This window comes from Petaurus breviceps, unplaced genomic scaffold (genome assembly GCF_028583685.1).
Source record: "Petaurus breviceps papuanus isolate PSGF00001 unplaced genomic scaffold, PetGlider_PUasm1.0 90510, whole genome shotgun sequence".
Classification (NCBI taxonomy): domain Eukaryota; kingdom Metazoa; phylum Chordata; class Mammalia; order Diprotodontia; family Petauridae; genus Petaurus; species Petaurus breviceps.
In genome coordinates, this window is record NW_027187267.1 from 921,285 (window position 1) to 941,412 (window position 20,128).

The 20,128-nt window shown below is 39.9% G+C and overlaps 1 protein-coding gene across 1 annotated transcript; it reads left to right on the forward strand.

Moving 5' to 3' along the window:
- Positions 1–3,657: 3,657 nt before the first annotated feature.
- On the forward strand, positions 3,658–16,958 carry CD5L (CD5 molecule like). Its single transcript, XM_069062851.1, has 6 exons — positions 3,658–3,802; positions 4,859–4,885; positions 9,089–9,400; positions 12,027–12,353; positions 14,964–15,284; positions 16,533–16,958. Exons 1-6 carry the CDS (start codon positions 3,775–3,777, stop codon positions 16,538–16,540), a joined length of 1,023 nt encoding a protein of 340 aa, XP_068918952.1. The 5' UTR covers positions 3,658–3,774; the 3' UTR covers positions 16,541–16,958.
- Positions 16,959–20,128: the final 3,170 nt, after the last annotated feature.

Here is a 20,128-nt window from a genome sequence, read left to right on the forward strand (position 1 = left end):
CATGTAACTAAAGTAGTCTAGTTAAATGAGTTATTAATGACCCAAAGTGGGAAATGGATAAAGGAAATCATAATCAGCATCAATCACAGTTTTTACAGAAGTTTTACTAACATACCTCAGTTTCCATAAAAAGAAGCCTGGAAGAGATGAAAGATTGCCATGTGGAGAGATGTAGCAGCCAAGGGACATACCGATTTCTTATATAAACTTGGCTTAACATTTTTTGCAGAAGGATAGTGAAAGATTAAAAGCATTTTTGACTTCTTAAAGCCCTGAGAGGTTTTAAGGAGAGTTTGGCGAGAGAATTAACTATGCAGTGTCATTCTGAGGGCATTTAGGGATGAATGGAATAGAAGGAAAGAAGGGCAAATGGGAAGATATGTAAAGATTTTTATAACAGTTTCCCCCTCACATTTAGAACCTAACATCATAGCCCCAGACATACTTCTAGAACAAAGATTCTTAACCTCTTTTGTTTCATGGATTCCTTTGGTATCTTGGTGAAGCCTATGGATACATTCTCAGAATAATGGTTTTAAATCCATAAAATAAAATACATTAGATTACAAAGAAAGACAAAGGCTTTAAGTGAAATAAAGATTTTTTTCCCCTTTCAAGTTCCCAAATAGTCTGAAATCTATCTATAGACCTCTTAAGGGACTTGAGGTTGAGAACCTCTGTACCAGAGGAAGTGAAAATAGCATTGAACACCAAAATGGGAAAATAAACTAGATGAGAACAAATATATACAGAAAAGGTCCTTGTTGAAGGCAACACAAATTTTAAGGCATTGAGAGATCAATTCTCAAGGTATCTGAAAGAGGAAAAGACACAATAGCATGGGGGAAAATGCTTAGACCTTATTGTTACCAAAAAAGATTCCCAAGTGAACATCAACAGCTACCAACCCATATGCCTTCCTTCCTATCTATATAAACAGTTTATGAGAATAATCAACATATGTCTTGAGGACATCCTTGATAGAGGCAATTAGATGAAGTGGATAGAGTGCTGGGTTTGGAGTCTGTTGCGCCAATGCAATATTCACAGTGCCCATGATCGCTATAAATATATCTTCATAGTGCTCAATCACAAAATATAACAAATTCTCCATACAGAAGACAGAAGCAAAACATTTATTCAAACACTAGAAAATCAAATCCCAACACCAGGAAACTGAATTCATCATAGCAACAGAGAAGTTAAGGCACCACAATGTAGCAGAGAGCCACACCATCCTTTAGCCTTTCCACAAACAATATTTGACCAATATTTACTCACAAGCCTATCTGTCTCCCTCAGAAACAAACTCTCCTCCCAACCATCTAGCAGGCTTTGACTCCCAGTTTCCTGTGGGTTCTACTCCACCCTTCAGCAAACTCTTCCCACCATAGGCTCCATGTAACCACATTCAGCATGTTAGGGGGTAGATTGTATTTTCAAAGCAGGGAAGGTTTTCAAATTCCCTTAGGTTTATTAAGGGGCAGGGAAGATCTTCAAATTTCTGTTACCATTACAGAGTCAGGAAGATGTGAGTTTCATAAACTTACTAGTTTAATGATTCCAGGCAAGTCACATAACTTCTGCACAATAAAACGTCCCCTCAAAGGGTCTCATCCAATAAAGTGTCTCCATTAATATGTTAAAATTCTAAGATTCCTTGAAAGATAAAAACAAAATAAATAAAATTGTCCAACAGTCCTTCATTCATAGAAAGTGAGGCATGAAATAGACTTGCCAAAGGTGTTTATCTTTATCATGGAGGGGATACAGTGGAAAGTCTACATTTGAAGGGGAAGGAGGATCCCTGTAGATGGTGAAGTCTTTAGATATTCCTCTTCATATATGATATTGTTCTGGTTACATCAATCTCCAGAGCTTGGCAAACCATCCTGTATGAGATCCATAATCATTGCAAAAAGTTGGACCTCCCTGGTGTAAGGGTTATGGGATTTAAAGATCTTCCATGCCCTGTTGGACTTGCTGACGTAGCAGGAAGGGGCAGAGCAAGAGGAAGCGGAAGCCAAACTAGCATTCCTGCGGTGGCTGGCGGTGGTGGTGGCGACGGAGGCGGCAGCAGCAGAGGCAGCGGCAGCGCGAAGCCCTTTTTGAGTTAGGACTGCTAAGGACTTTCTGCTAAGGACTCCTGCTGAGGACTACCAGGGGCCGGAGCTGCTGGGAGCGCTCTTCCAGGACACTGGGTGGTTGCTGTGCGTGGGGAGAGGAGGACCTTTGCCTGAGGTAGCCTGTTCTGTTTTAAAGGCTTGAAAATGTGGGTGCTTTCTACTTTATCTACCTGTGCCAATGTCATAACTACTCTGATGGCTTTCACTTTCTGGTTTTGGGACTCAGTCTTTTGGTATCTTAATAAATTTTCTAGTTTATTTCCCCATATGGCAAGCATGATGTATTTTGTGATGGATAATTATATCAGCATATTTGTAATCTCCATAGGCATTGTGAATATGGCATTGCTGATACACCTGGCCACACAGAAAAAACAAACACGAGTCAAAAATAACTTTTGTCTAAACGATGCTATTCAGCTGGATGAGCTATGTTGAGAGATTGTCAATCTGTATTTTTATCTTTGATGGACATTGCAACTGGATGGTGAGTTGAACCTGGAATTAAATAGAAAGAGAGAGGCCGATTTCTTTTGGGAAAAAGCAAAAAGATTTGCTGCATCTAAACCTGCACCTGAAACAAAGGCCCATTCTTTTAATATGAATGTTCTTCTAATGATGCTCTATGTCTGAGTCATGGAACACTGCATCAACTGAAAAAGTGTTTAGCTTCATTCAAAAGGCATTGGACCGGTGTATAGTGGACGTGAACAGGTGATAGATAACCCATTACAAACAACGAATTAGGCACAAGAAATTCTATAAATAATGTCATCGAAGAGATATGTGAGTTAAGAAGAAGATGGGCAGGTAAAAGAGTAAGAGTAAGATGGAAACAACTCAGGGAGATCCTGTGTGCTCCACTAGCATCTTTGATAAATGAAGAAAAGGCTCCCACCATGCTGAGAGATCCTTGTGGTAAACTGCTGGGAGGGAATGGCCAATAATCATGCATGATGCACAAGCAACCTGCATCCTTGATGAAAATACCCTTCTAGGTCAAAGCAGAGATCCTATGAATGCTGCTACACTGTGCTTTTCATGGGAAAAATCTAATATTTGGTATTTTATTTTTTCCCCAGTTACCTGTAAAAACAATTTTTAACATTTGTTTTTAAAACTTTGAGTTCCAAATTTTCTTGCTTCTCCCCTCCCCCAATTGAGAAGGCAAACAATTTGATAGTTATATATGTGTAGTCATGCAAAACATTTCTATAATAATCATGTTGTGAAAGAAAATATAGATCAAACAATAAAAGCTTCAAGAAAAATGAAGTTGAAAAAAGTATGCTTCAATCTGTATTCAGACACTATCAGTTCTTGGGATGGATAGCATTTTTCATCATAAGTTCAGGGCAACAATCTATATAAAAAGATGGAAGGAAAGAAGTCTGAGTGGCAAGCTGTTCTCTTTCATAGTCTTTGCACCAGCCCCCATCATTTTCCTTCCTTCTGATATATGCTAAGCTCAGCGAGCCTCAGCTCCATGCAGCTCCGCCCACTGACCCCTGATCATCTGACATATCTCAGCCCAGTACTGGGTTAGAGTACTTAATTGCCCACTCTCAGAGCTGACCACGAGTTGCTTGCCTCCAGGCCTCCTTCTGCCATTTTTCCGACCCTAGGTCAAATTCACACCAATCAAACCATGGTTCCACTCTTCTTCCTGATAGTTGGTAAGTGCTCTTAGTCTGTTCCTTCCTGCCTTAAGTTTCTCAGTCCTTGCAGCATATACCTTGGCATAAGGTTGAAAGGAATTCATTATTGATCATGTTGTACATATGGGAGACTGTTCACACAGAAAACTCCAAATTTCTCTCCTCTTAGGTCTATGTGTTTGATTTCTTTCTTTTGAAGTTGTTACATTTTTTAACCTCCAGGCCTATATATAACTTGAATATAAATATGTAATATAACCACCAGATCTTTTCCTATCTTGTTTAGAAGTCTGGCCCAACTTGGGTTTGTGCCATTTATTTTTTTTTTTATCCTAAAGGAATTCACCCATGCCTATTTTTTTTTTTAAAGCAATCGGGGTTAAGTAACTTGCTCAAGGTTACACAGCCAGTCATATCTGGGCGTGGTGCTGAGTATCTGAGCCCAGATTTGATCCCCAGATCATCCCGACACTGGAGCCAGTGCTCTTACTCGCTGTGCTACCTGGCCGCCCCTTCTATTTTCTATTCATAGCACAAAGAGATGGTCTGAAGCACTTAATGCCTGGCACATAATTATCACTTAATAAATATATATTGATGATTGACTGAGGCACAGGTGGAAAGAAGCAGAGCAAAGAAATTAAAAAATGTGCAACTTCTTTATGTCCTCTTATCTAATTTCCTTTTTCGTGGTTCTGTCCAGGCTGTTTTTGTTTCCTGTAATTCCCTTTCCCACATCATTCCTCTTGGTCTATCTGAATCCTTCAAGGCATAGACTAGACCCACCTCTTCCACAAAGCTTTACCTAAGTACTCCAGAGCCCAGGGATCTTCCCCTCCACTGAGGAACCAGAGAATGACTTGTCCAGTATCACTCATTTATATCAGACATTATGTGCTTTTATGTACACATCTTGCCTCCCTAATTAGCCTGTAAGTGCCTGAAGGACAAAGCTTTTCTCTTGAGATTCTGTGGATCTCCTCAATGTACATAGGTTAGTTAGTGTGGGCTCCATATTAGGGTTCATGAGTGTTTCTTGATTGACTGATCTTTTTCCCTCTATTCCTTCCCCAGCCCTAGCATCTGGACTTGGCTTCTCAGGTAAGAGCTTTTATTTAGTCTTGGAACCCCTGAAAAATTGATCTCCCAGCTAGAGGAAAGGAGGTTTTAAAGATTCCTGAGTTCTGAGGAGACATTTGGGGTATCACAGTCCAAGGACAACCACCAGAGAGAAGAATCTGTGCCCAATACAATAGCTTTCTATTTTTACCCTCAAGGATAGGGGAAGGAGAAAGTGGTTTCTCATAATATTCCTTCCACTTTTGCTTCATCCCAGCATTCTTTCACCACAAGCTAATGACTTGGCTGCTTGAATTCAAAATCTCTAGAGAGTGCGCAGGTGCAGATTAGGTTATGGATCCTCAAGCTCTCATTACTTATTAGTGATTCATTTTAGGCCTCATATGAGACTCTCTTACTAACTCACTGGGTGATATTTAACAAATTACTTCCTTCTCCTCTCTCATTCTCAGTTTCCATTTCAGTAAAATGAGAGGATGAACTTAGGTGATTTCACAAGTCTGCTCCAGTCCTGAGACTTCTGTGAGGCTCTGGCTCTTAGCCCAAAGTGCATCCTTTCTCCAGCCAGCACACTTCTATGTCCCCAGTCGCTGGGTTACTAAGTCTTTCCTTCTTAGTATTCTAGGCCTACCCCAGGCCACAGCAATTAGGAGTGTATTGTGGGGCTTAAGGAGAATGAAATAAAAGGCTTGTATCAGCCCATGTGGGTAATATGATAGAATTGATCAGAGTCTATTGTCTATCAGATAGATAATCTCCTAAAAATTAACAAAAAGGATTCCCAAGGAGCACTGAGGGCCTTGCTGAAGTACTGGAAATAACCTAGGAGTCTAGGAGGCAGGAGAGAGCTGGGATTTAGTCCTGGTAATTAAAAGTCACTCCATCTCTTCTTCTCAAAAGGAGGGGGACAAGGGAATCTGAGGTGTTATCCAGAGAATCTTGGAACCCAGGCTGGGTTAGGAGGCAAGGGAATACAGAAGGAAGTTGATGGACTGGGAGAATACAGAGCATTGTGGGACTGAAGGAATAAAAGCAGGTCCAGGGGGAAGGAAAGAGTGGCATGTGTAGGTAGAAAGCGTTCCAGGTCTTGTCCCAGTGACCTTCAGATCCTGGTTATGTTTGCGCTTCAGGGGTGCAGGGGTAGATCGGAGATAAAGACGAACAAGGTCAAGGACCTAGGTGGCTAGGGTGTCCAGATGGTCATCTTCCTGGACTTTGAAGAATTGTTGTTTGGATGAGGCAAAGGGTGAAATGTCCTTTCTAAAATGTGAAGGGTCATACATTTGTAGTTATTATTATACAAGCTATTAATGTAATGATAATTATCTCCTTATTATATTATTATTAATTATTATATTTATATTAATACTATTATTCATGTTATTATTGCCTCTTTATTCAAGGGGAGAGATTTAAATATCAGCTTGATATCAAGCATACTCCTAATCCTCAATCTATTTATCAAATTCTTCATAGCTCTTGAACATTTGTGATCTTAACCATAATGAGTACCAACAGCTTATTTTTTAAACATTTTACAATTTATAAAGATCTGTCTTAAAGACATCCCTGTGAGGTAGGTGGTATGATAATGAGAATTTTTATTTCCATTTTACAGATTTCCATTTTACATTTTATTTCCATTCTACAGCACACTGAGAGTCAAAGGGTTTAAATGACTTGCCCAAAGTCAGAAAACTAGTAAAGGATTTAAATTCAGTCATAATTTAAAACCAATTCTTCTGACTTCTGGTCCAAAACTCCTTCCCCTTTCCGGCTACCTCTGTGGGAACCTAATGACAATTCTAGCTTCAAAGCAGCCACCCACCATTTTCTATTCTGTCCAGGGAGAAGTTAAAGTGTTACAAAGGCCCATGGTCTCCATGTATCCCTCCGTGAGTCTCCCTAAAGACTGGTGTTCCGAGGCTCTGGCTGTTACTTCTCACAGTCAAGAAGCCTGAAACCTATGGGTTCATCAGAACCAACCCTGGATTGTGAATCAAATAGGAGCTTTTCCCCTCCAAAAAATTGAAACCAGTATAGCTTTGTAGGGGAGGAGTATGGGGATGTTGAAGGAGTGGATGGGATTAGAAATAGGACAGAGGGTCACCAAGAGTTGGACAAGACTAAAACAAGTAGACAGCAACAAAAACTGTTAATTATGTGCATAGGAGTCCCTGATGTTTTAATGATATGGGAAATTCCTGGTGAAGAAACTTTTTCCATCAGGGTAGGTCAGCAACTATTTAGCAGCTTTGAGTTCCAGAAAGTTGCCTGGGATACCCCACCCAGGGTCACAAGGTCAGGATATGAAGGCAGCATTAGAACTCCAGTCTTCTTGAATTCTTTAAGTTTAGCAGATTTAAATAGCCAGGGCCACCAGGGTGTTTTCCCCAGGGTGGTGAATTCCCCCCAAGAATGGAAAGTTCGCCTCGGGGCAAAAGCACTTTTTTTTTTGGTGCCTGAAAGAGATTGTGTGGTACAGGGAGAGAGCCCTGAATATGGCACTAGAACCCCTGGGGTTTGGACCTTGGCTTTGACATCTGTCAGTGCAGAATCCAAAGCATCCAGTTCTCTGAACTTCAGAATGCTCATCTGTGAAATGAAAAGGGTGGAGGTCCTTAGAGGTCCATTCCAACTCTGAAGTTATGATCCTCTAAGTAAAAAGACCAGGAACTGAGCCTGGTGTTTGGACTGGGGTGCAAATCTGGCCGGGGCAATGAGAGGGCTGCAAGATGGTAAAAACGGGAGCAGGAGCAGACTGCCTCTGGGAGAGCGGCTCCACAGTCTTGTGGGATTGTTGGATAAAAAGGGAGAGAAGGAAGCAGGATCCAAGCTCTGACTGGGGGAGCAAGGCTGCCCTGGTCCATAATGATGGGGGTGGCCATTCAGGTGCTGCCTTGCAGAACTATATTGGAGACAGACTAGGAAACTTCCCCACCCTCACTTGTGATTGGATGGAACATCAAGTGGGGAAAGATGGCTAAAGGGAGGCAGCATTTCAGTCCTTGCTAGAAGGTCCCTGAGTTTACAAACTTTTCTTTCCTTCTAAGTTTTTCTCAGACTTTCCTGCAGGAATTGAAAAAGAAACCTGGATTGAAAATAAGGTGAATCTTCCTGTAGAGTGAGGAGGTAGTTTAGGAGTATGGGAGATAGGGATTGGGCTGCTTCAGGAAAAGGGAGATATTTCCCCAGGTCGGAGAGTTCTGGGCTGAGACCTCCAGTGATGTCTGCCCCGGAAGAAGGATGATCACAAAGGGCAAGGGAGAGGAGGGCAGTCCTTCAACCCCTATTGGAGCTGTGCCTTCCTGAATGTGCTTCTGCCTCCCATACGAGGAACCCCAAAACCAAAGGGAGCCCTTTCTTGCTCAGATGCTTTTTCTGAATCATGAGAGCTGCTGCCTCTGCCCTAGAAGAATTGGAACCTCAGGGATTGAAAGCCAGAGGAGGGAAGAGACAGATTCTCCAAGAGAGGTCAAATTTCAATAAGTAGGATTAATTCTATTAATTAATTAATTCTGTAACTAATTACTTATAGATTAATTCTATAACTAATTCTATTCCTCTGTTCCCTCTCCTCTACAATGATGGCATTGGACAAGGTGGTCTCCAAAGTCTTCCCTAGCTCTAAAAGTTTATAAATCTATCTGCTTTGTGCTCTACAATCTACACCTCAGGTCAGCTTCAACTTCCGCAAGAGTTGCATGAGCCTTCCTCTGTGATTTCTTGCTCTGGGGTTTCAGTTTCCTGCTCTGTTAACTCTGAAAGAGTGACTCTAAGTAATTCCCAAGGTCCCTTTGATCACTAATGTGACAATTGCGAGGAGATGAGGTTAGCATATCTATTTGTTACAAGGCTTAATACCCAGAAGTAATCAGTCAACTTGGACGCTAAGTATGAAAACATAAGTGACTTTAGCACCTAGCTGTCAAGAATGATTAGTTTAAAGAAGAAGCTACCTGAGGGCAGGTTTCCTCAGCAGAGGGAAGTCTCCCAAGCAATGGCCTTGATGTGTGCTGATTTTTTTTTTCTCCTCCTGCAGAGTGGTTTTCTATTTCCCCCAAAATGAAGGGGAACTTTTATGCCAATTGTGCCATTGTTTGTCAGATTGACCGGAGTGTAAAAATTTCTAGCTATGGTTCTGGCTGAGTATCTCCCCAGAACTGCCCTGTGGGATCATTTCCAAGGTCTCTCATTACATCCCAATGATCTGGTCATTTGCAGACCTCCCTAGTGTGCGCCTAGTGGGAAGCGATAGCCGTTGTAAAGGCAGGGTGGAGTTGTGGAAGAATGGGCAATGGGGCACTGTATGTGATGACCATTGGAACAAAGAAACAGTGGCCATAGTGTGCAAGGAGCTCCAATGTGGACCAGTTGTGAGAATACGGGCTGGTAGACTCTATTTACCAAAAGCCCAGAAAGATCAGCACATCTGGAACCCGATGTGCCAAGGGACAGAAGAGACACTGGCAGAGTGTGAAGAAGATGTTGTAGAATGTGATGATCATAATGAAGATGCCGGGGTAATATGTGAAGGTGAGTTATTAATGATCAGCTAAGGGCTTGGGATGGACCCTGGACAGAAAGAGGGAGGAAGGGAGAAAGAGTACTGGAGTAAGAAAGTGAGAGAGAGGTACAGAGACAGCAGGGGCAGGGGGGGGAGAGAGAGAGAGAGAGAGAGAGAGAGAGAGAGAGAAAGAGAGAGGAGGGAGAGAGAGAAAGGGGGAGGGAGAGAGAGGAGAAGAAGACGATGAGAGGGAAGGAAGGACAGTGAATATGGGATGGAGAGAAAGATAGGGAGGGAGGAAGGGTAAGAGAGAATGTAGGATAAAATAAAAATAATTGTTATTATAAGGGTGCTTTTAAGGTTTACAAAGTGCTTTACTCAGATCAATTCTATAAGGTAGTACAAGTTTTTATCATCAATTTATGGTTGAGGAAACAAAGGATCAGAGAGAGTGAGACTTTCCCAGGGACACACAACTGATGAGTATCAGAGTTGCAATATGAAAACAAGTCTGACTCCAAGCCCAATAGTCTTTCCAAAACATGCTGACTGTCTGGGTTTCATCCCTTCCATGTTTCCTTATATTTTTATTATCATTTTCTACTCTGGCCCAGGCCCACTGTGTGACATTGAGCAAATCCTTTAGAATCTTTGAGGCTTTTTCCCTGTTGGAAGAATGATTGGGTTTTGATAATGCCTGAGCTTCTTTACAGATCTCCATCTACAGAATGTCCCTAAAGTCTGGACACATAGGAAATCTCATTAACTATGAATATTTTCAAGAAATCAAATGAATGAAATTTTCAACAGCATTTTATTTAATTAGCATAAATTTTAGCCATGACAATTTCATATGGAATAAAAGCTTTCATTAGCTATTGGGAACTATTTTCCATATTAATAAAATTAATTTAATTAAATTTGTGATGTCTTCCTATGAAATCTCATTTATGCTAATTAAATAAAATGCTGTTGAAAATTTCATCCATTTCATTTCTTGAAAATATGTATAGTTAATGAGATGTCCTTTGTGTCCAGACTTTAGGGACACCTTGTAGCATCCTATAAAATGCTCCATGGAAGAATCACCCTCATTCTCCCCACTCTTCCCATTCCAGGCCAGGTGCTCTATCCACTGCACCAACTAGCTGTCCATACCTCTATAATAACCCTATTCAATGCCCACATCCTGAAAGGAGTTTTCATCAGTTAAATTTCCCAATCCAACCTAAGATTACTCATTACACACACACACACACACACACACACACACACACACATATTTCTGAGTGCCTATCTGTTTGATACTTCACATGTGTCAGTCAGTCAGTGAATGATAGTAAGAGGAAGGGTGAGACATTTCTGTCCTCAAGGTATTCATAGTTTAGTTAGGAAGAACAGGATACACACATATCAAAAAATAATTCATACCCACTTAACACATATTCATAATATCTACTGTATATATTTCCCTCTGGGTAAATGTACGTTTCATGAGTATCAAGACTTTCTGTGTTTATATCTATTCTTTCTTCTCCAAGAACTATCCTACATTGCTCTAAACAAGTCAAGTATAGAGTCCTGCCCAAAAGACCTGTATTCAAGTCCCACCAATTCCCTTTTTAAAAAATATTTTATTCCCCCCCCCCCAACTACATATAAAACCAGGTTTTAACATTAAGTTGTTTTTTTTTTTAATTTTGTGTTTCAAATTCTCTTTATCTCTCCTCTACCTTCCTTGAAACTGAAAGCAATCTGATCTAGGTTTTACATATGCAATCATATAAAACATATTTCCATAGTAGGCATTTTTAAGTCCCACGTTTCCAAGCTACCACTTATTAGCTATCAGATTTTGGACAGGTCATTTCTTCTCTCTGAATCTCATTCTTTAAGTGAGAGGAATGGATGAGATTATCTCTGAGTTTCAGGGAGTGGCAGAATATGGCTATGGCTTGCTTTGGAGCTGCCCCTGAGCCCTCCTTTCAACACAAAGCAGCATCAAGCTAAGGAAATCTATACAGAGTATAAAAATTATAGACTCTCAAAACCAAGTCATAAGGTGTTCAGCTGAAGAGGGGGAAGGAAGTCAGGAGATGAACAGCAGGCATGTGGGCTGAGTACAAAGTCAACAGAGCCTGGAAATAAAGAAAAGGAAATGCAGTCTAGCACCACCTGACTAGACAGAGGTGAATCCCATAAGATGATGCCTCTATAAAGTGATGGGTTTGGACCATATCTCCAAGGTCCCATCCAGCCTTAAAACTACAATCCTATGATCTTTGTGACCACAGATCATTCACTTAAAGCCTCTAGGCCTTAATTTTCCCATCTGTAAAATGAAGAGATTGAACTAAATGAACTCTATGACCACTTCCAGTTCTTCATCCAATGACATAGCTAGGTGACTCTACCACTTTTGTTGTTATTATTTAAACCCACTGCTTTTAAATCCTTAGAGGCCTTATTTTTCCAATCTGCAAAGTGAGGATATTACCTAGACCTACTTTATAGGATTGTTGGGAGAAAATCAGTGAAATAAAAATGTAAAAATGCTGTGAAAAGCCAAAGCAAATACATAAATTGTTGCTAAAAAGTAGACCCAAGATTGCAAACCTAACGTCTTGGGTTCTTTTTACTGTCTTATTTTTTAAGAAACTCTACATTTTGATAATCTCCAACTGGTTGATGGCCCTAGTCACTGCATTGGTCGATTGGAGGTGAAATATGCTGGGAAGTGGGGTACTGTGTGCTTTGAAGGTTGGACCTTCCAGGGTGCCAAGGTGCTGTGTCGGGAGCTAGGCTGTGGAAGACCCATTCTGACGAAGGGCTCTTGTAGCAAGGATCAACAGGGCACAGGAGACATCTGGCCAGGCCAAGTGGAATGCCAAGGGTCAGAAACATCCCTGAATAACTGTCCATTTGCACTAATGGGGAAGAACAACTGTTCCCATAAGGATGATACCTGGGTCCAATGTGAAGGTAATGCTTGGGATTCTAGGATTTAACTCTGTTTAAAATGAATTCATTTAATCCACTGTATATTAGGATCCTTAAGAAGATGGAGACTTGATTCCCTTTTTCAGGAATATAATACTTTGCCTTCAGAAGGTCAGGGAGTGGTAGTCAGTTAATAGTAGCTTCTGAATTGCATGGAAGTCCAAACTTGTTACATATTTACCCATAGTCAATTCTGAATTATCTGTTTGGGCCTTATCGACTTTAAGTATTCTTGTATAAATTGTTCATGAGAGACCAGTTTCTCTCAGCTAGCCAGAAAGTTTCTTTGTTCTCTTTAAGGAAATATTTGCAAGGAGCCAGCGTACCTTTTCTCTCAGCTCACAGGTTCTGGGATCTGTGAACTTGTTTTTATTTGTTTGTTTAATATTTTGATGATTGTATTTCAAGATCTTTTTTTTGTATTCCTATGTATTTTATTTTGTGCATTTAAAAACATTATTCTGAGAAAGGGTGCCTAGATTTCACCAGAATATCAGAGGGGTCTATATAAATGCTAGCTATTTATTATTTATTTGGGAAGGCAAACTTTTTTTTTTAATCATAGAAGACCAAGATAAGACTTGTGTCAGGAAAGAGAATGAGTCAGCTCGATGTGATGAACTGTTACTAAAGCTTACTGTTTTCAAAGCACTATGCTTGGCTATGGGGGAATTAGACATGGGGTTTATGTGATCACAATTGATTTGGAGAAATGTGACACATACACCAATAACTTAAATAAAACATAAGGAATAATAATCACTTAAGAGAGATAGAAAGGGCTAGGTTAAATCTGAGGGAGAAACATCATCACTAGCTATAGTCCAGGCCCAATTAGTAAAAATAACAAATCCTCTGAAGTAGTTTAAATTATAGAAATACCCACTGCACATCTCCACTGGGCTAGAACCAACCACCATATTTTACACAATTATAGCTTCAAATAGCATTATTCCAAATACTTGTGACCACTTGAGGGGATTTGTTATTTGTAAAAATCAAGACCAGACTATAATTGAATTAGAGATGGCTTTCTAGAGCATATGAGCTAGAGGATGGGCTTCCAGCAGAGGGTTGGCATGTGGTATGTAAAAGGGACAGAGACTAGGTCACAGAGTCACTAAAATCTATTGTTTAAAAAATTCTTGGCACCCATCTTGTCCACTTCTCACTTCAACAACATACAAGACTCCCAACAAGTCAACAAATCAGCATCCACTCTGCTTGAAGACCTCCTTGGAGAGGGAACCCATTTCTTCTCCAGGCAGCCCATTATACTCTGGGACAGCTCTAAGTATTAGGAAATTTTATATATATTTCTATCCATTGATATTTATCACAATAGAAATTAAAGCATCTTAGTATTATTACAAAAATAGCTTGGGGTTGTACTTACCATAATAGAAATAAAACCACCTTAGCATTATTATGAAAATAGTTGTGACTTCCTGGACCCTCTGAAAGGGGTTGTGGGGTCTCTGGTACATACTTTAAGAAACTGATTCCACTCATTCTTTTTATTTTATTTATTGTATTAATTAGGGAACGGGGATCTAGAGAGAAGGAAGAAAATGTATTAAATGTGCCAAGTATTTTACAAATCTGATCCTCACAACAACCAGCTAGCTGTAGTATAGCAGACTGAGCAGAGTTTCAAACAATCACTAGCAATGTGACACTGGGAGGGAAAGAAGAAGGAAAGAAGCATTTATTAAGCGCCTGCTATCTACCAGGCACTGTGCTAAGTGCTTTACAGATATCTCATTTGATCCTCATCACAACCCTGAAAGATAGGTTCTATTATTATTCCCATTTTCCAGGTGAGAAAACTGAGGCAAACTAAACTGAGGTTTAGTGATTTACATGCAGCTAGTAAGTATATAAGGTCAGATTTGAACTCAGGTCTTCTTGATCCCAGACTCAGCGCTCTATCTACTGTCACCTAGTTTCCCTAAGAGGTCTTACCTAGTTGCTCCCAGAGGTGTTGTTACTTGCCCAAGATCATATACATAGCAAGGAGCAGAGCTTAGATTCAGCTATAAAACCAATTATTTGCCCCCAACACTATACTATTATTTTTCTATCTGAGCCTCTGTAAGATAGTGATAAGAGTACGTGCCCTGTTTATTACTTGAAAGACTTGTGGGTCTTAAAGAGGAAACAGCTCCATGTTTGGCAACAGAGGACCAGATTTGGAAACTTGGTTCTGTTACTACATTTGGGGCACAAACCTTAACCTTCTTGGGCCTCAGTTTCCTTATCCGTAAAATGGGGGTAGGGGCAAAAATGAGATGATTTCTAATATTCCTTTCAGCTATCAATCCTATCTCTGACTTGTGGCTACTCCACAGGACTGTAGGGATCAGATGACGTAATGAATATGAATTAGCCTACAAATATCAGTTCCTCTGGTGGCCTGGGTTATCTCTGAGGTCTCTTTCAATTGTAAGTCCTCGAATCTATTGTTATTGAAACCTAATGTTATTAAAGAAAAGGAGAATCTAGTAGAAGAAAGAAAAATGGGCACAAAAATGTCTCCAGTCTTTTAGGGTTACAGCATCCACTGCTTGTTCATCTCTGTCTCACCCCCAGAACGCTTTGCCTTGAGGCTGGTGGATGGAATAAACCATTGTTCAGGTCGTCTGGAGGTGCTCCACAAAGGCATTTGGGGCTCTGTTTGCAACGATGGTTGGGGGGAAAAGGAAGATCAGGTGGTTTGCCAGGAGGTGAACTGTGGTAAGGCCATCCCTCAGAAGCCCCGAGCTAGGAGGAGGTTTGGCCCTGGGAAAGGCTCCATCTGGTTGGATGATGTTCGCTGCAAGGGGAAGGAGACGTCCTTGGAACAATGCAAACACCGTTTCTGGGGCTACCATGACTGCACCCACCAGGAGGACGTGTCTGTGATTTGTTCTGGTATGTCTGAGGAGCAAAGAGAGCCTACAGGGCAGTGGGTGAGGGATACATGATTAAACTAATAGAAGGAGGCAATATCACCCTCTTAAGTTCAACTTGACCCACTCCCTTATCCCGAGAAGGCTCAACTCCAAGAACACATCATTCTTCTGTCGGCAGACTAGTGGTTGTAATTGAACCCCACTAATGGTTGGGGTTGGAAAAGGGGAAGAAATGACAGTCACAGAATAAATGCAGGCTGTCTAGCATACTCCCTTCTTTTTACAGATGGGGAAACTGAGGCACACAGAGAGGAAATGCCTAACCTGAAATTGTACACTTACAGAACTAAGACTAGAACCCAAGTCCACCTCCCTCCTTGTCTAGTACTATTTTCCCACCACCCTTTGCTCTCCCTAATCAATCAAAACCAAGATTGTGAGAAAGGCCTACAACTCTACCCCCACTCCCTGGACTTCCATGGTCTACATCTGGGGCAGGCCCTTGGATCACATTAGAAAAACCTAGTTCCTATTTCTATAGGATGGAAATTCCTAGGACAATGAAGTGGGAAATCCCTAACCACAATCCCCCAAAGCATGGCTGGTGCTCAGGACCTCTGAAACACATACCCAATTCTGGGACCTGGAAATGACAATGCTATGATACCAATAACAATCATTTCTATATCTATAGTCCTTTAAAATTCTACAGAGCACTTTCATCACAAAACCCTGTGAGGTGAACAGTGATAGTATTATTATCTTCATTTTACAAATAAGAAAATTGAGGCTCAGAAAGAATAAATTAATTGTCCCATTTGTACAGGTAGTAAAAGCTAGAGTCATAATTTACAATCATTTCAATAAACAGGCAAGTGTATCCTATAGGATCCGTACCACCCTCTTTTTGATACGGCACTGACAGAAGGAGAACTATGAGTGGTGACTTCGGGGATGGTCCCCTCTTTCCTGTGCTATAACCTAGTTCTCTTTAGATTACCAGAGAACAATCCATAAGGACTCATTGAATTTTGAGTTAAAAGGAACCTTAGAATTCAACTAGTTTCCCTCTCCCCCAAAACACACGTCCCATCATTTTATAGATGAGAAATAGTCCCAGAGAGATTAGGTCACCAGAGATTCTAAGGCATGCCCTCTGCCTCCCAATATAGTGCTCTTTTGGCTACATCAGACTGTCTTTCCCCCTCGTCCCCGTCCACTCCCTCTCCTCACAGTCCCCTCCCTTACTGTCTCGTCTTCTTTACAGAAAAATAGGACCCTTCTTTGGAGCATAGAGCTCAGCCCGATCCCAGGAATGTCTCCTGCCAGGCTCATGGATACCATCTCTCATGGCTTCTGATGGACCAGAAGGCTCTATCTGCTTCTCTTTCAACTTCTGCTGAGGAGTCTTTCAGCCTGGGTCATGTAATCTACTACTCTGAGATCAACCCTTTCATTTCTTCCTGAAGTCATACTGTGTGAGGACAGAGGAAGGACAAAGCTGCTAGGGAGCTGCATTCCTGACATTTCTAGTCTCCTCCTCTGCCTGCAGACCCCTTGGCACAGGCTCTAACTTTCCTTCTCTCTTTTCAACCCACCTGAGATCCTCCAGTTCTGTCTCATTAGGACTTTTCCCTGCTGAGTCGTGAGAACAAGACTTGTGCATGTAAATTAATAAAAGCATCAAAAGAAACTGGGTATTAGTCTCTTTCATATAGACTATCAGAAGTTATTGACAATATTTCCTTAGAAGCATTTGGCTCTACTTAGAGCTTCAGATCTCATCACAGCAGGGCCTCTTGCCTCCCCTGGGCTCTTTAAGGTCTTAGATCCTTGGTCAAAAGGAAAGGCCCTGGCTTGGGGTGAAACATTTACTGGGGGTACGGATCATCTCCTGAGATCCAGGACTGGCTCATTCACTCTGAAAAGCATTGGTGTTACAGCTATAATGAATGATCCTTCCCCCAATTTGTACATATCACCTCTTTCAATAATACAGGGCTCTTCAAACTTTTTTTAAAAATTTCACAACTGCATCACAACATAATTGGTTTCCTTTGTAACACTATATATTTTATTCTATGCATTTAAAGACATCTCAAGGAATCTGTAGATTTCCTCAGATTACCCAAGAGTTTCATGACACAAAAAATGTTGATAACCCCTAATGTAGACGTAAGTGAAATGGATCTTAAGTAAATATAGCTACCCTACAAATATACACTAGACAATTGTGACTGATCACCCCTGGGAGATAAGTAAAAAGAAGAAAAATCAGAGAGACTTCAGGGGATGTGAGGACTTGACCCATAGACAGCTCTTTCTCTTTAAAATATAGCTAACATTGCTAGTATTTCTATAGCTCTTTAATGTTTAAAAATCACTTCACAAATATTATTTCATTTTATCCTCACAAAAACCATGGGAGACAGATGCTATTGTCTGAGAAAGATACTAAAAAAATAGGGCCCTGGGTCAGTAGAAAATGTCTTTGGGGATCCCTGAATCAGAGTGATGCTAGATGTAGTCAGTTTTAACAATTACACCTGAGTTCCACAAATAGCCTTTATTGACCACATCCTAAGTGCCATAGGGTAATATAATGATAATGACTCCTGTTAATGCAGTGCCTAAGGTCTATAATGCTCCTTATGAGCATTATAATATTTGAATGTGGAGACTGGGGGCTTTCTAGAGCCATCTAAGAGACTTTATTGTCCCACATGACAAAGACTTTGTGACAGGTGCAAGGAATGCTATGTATCCACAACTCATCCCAAATTCCAGAGAATACCTAAGAATCACATACCTTCTATCCTCTGATAACCACAGGCAGTAGAATCCTAGTAAATGTTTCACATTTGACTCTCTGGGGGAAAAAAAGTCTCTGTGTATATGCATATGCATATATATACATATATATGTGTGTGTGTATACATATATATGTGTATACATATATACATGCTATTATCTAAATAAAGAACTCACACCATTTATATCCTTTATGTTAGGAATATTTATAATATATATAATTACATATATACTGTAATGAATGAATGTTTTGAGAGAGTTTCTGGGTAATTAACAATCAATTTATTAATTATGGTTAGTAAATAATTAATAAATTGAAGTCAGTGACTTCTCTCAGCAACCAAAGATGAATCATGGAGGCCACTCAAATGGTTAAATGCCTTTGGAAGAGGGGTTATTCCTGACAGGTGGAAATCAACTCTGACTGGTTGACAATTAAAGAGAGAATGAATACTATGAGGAGAGGTGGACTTACCCTAATCAGGGGCTAGGGAACCTGACTTTGATCATGTCATCATTCTTGGACAAAGAGACTCATCTCCACACCCAAATCTTTTGCCTCTAGGAATCTAAATAAAAGGCTCTATCTTCCTAGCAGTGCTACCTTAGTAGAACAATGGGCTGGAATTCACCTAGATTACATTCTTGTTACCCTTTAATTAGAACTAAACTCTTCCAGTTGGATGGGTTCTTGCTCAAGATTGAGGAGAATGTTAACCCAATCTCATAATCAACCCTGTCGTTTAGAGGCTGCTTGGATCTAGTCTTTAAATAAGGAAGTAAAAAAAGAAAAAATCTACTAATAACTGAACCTATTAATAATTGATTACTACTAATAAAAAGAGGATCTTTGCATTCTGTATTTAAAATTGGTTATTAATATAATAAAAATAATCATTTTCTCAATACATGTATGTAAATATGTACACATATGCATATGCCTACAATATACATGTAGGTACTTACACATATAGGTATATAAATATATTGCATATGTGTATGTGTATTTGTATATATACACACATGTACTTTCATATAAACTATATGTGCATATTCTATGTCATATGTATATATGCATGAATGTGTAAACATATGCATATATGCACAGTGTTTATATATCTTAACTTATATATGTACATTTATACATAAGTATATGTATTGTAGATTTTACTGCTGCAGAGAATATCAGTGATATGACTTCTTTGCTGAATTAGGCAGTAGTTTTTGAATATTGGAAGAATATTTCCACAATTTTTTGTGCTAGTCATGATGCAATAAGTATAGACATGACACTTTTAAATTTAACCTGCATTATTAATATTTTCTCCCTCACTCTCTTAAGTCTATATAATCAACAAAACAATAAATCAGGCCCTGATTTATAGCATTTGTGGATATCCACCAAGTACATACTTTCACTTTGGCCACTTTCAAGCTACCAACAATTGGAAGGAGAATACCATTACATAGTATTTTCAATATATGGATACAATATATGGAAATAACCTCAAGAACATAGATAATAGTAAAATGTATCAAAAATAGTTGGGAAGTAATGATTTTAAAGTACCTGTTGCTTTTTAAAAACTAATTTATTTAATTTTAAGTTTGTATGTTTTAATTTTTCATTATGGCCTCATTTAATAACTGGCTCCCAAAATTTAACAATAGGCTTTTGTGAGCTGGTATGACCAGCTCCATCCAGCACAGCACTGTGGCCCAGGCATCCTCACATCTATCCTTGTCTCTTGGTATCCTTCCATCCTGTCCTCCAAATACATCTACTTGCAAACTCCTGCATGAATGTAACAGCAATCCTTTTGTATTTTAGGTTTTGGGGAAAGCGGGATTACTGGAGGTAGAGGAGGTGATCAAACTCTCCTGTTTGTTTTTCTCATCATTTAGTAGCAAACTTCCCAAATAGGTGATTTTGTGTTAAATCAGAAAGTCCCAATCAAACAAACATATCTTAAGCCAAACATATTGGAATAATATTTTGGGGTGCAGTAAACTGGGCTTTGAGTCTGTTAAAGTACTTAAGCATAGCTGCTA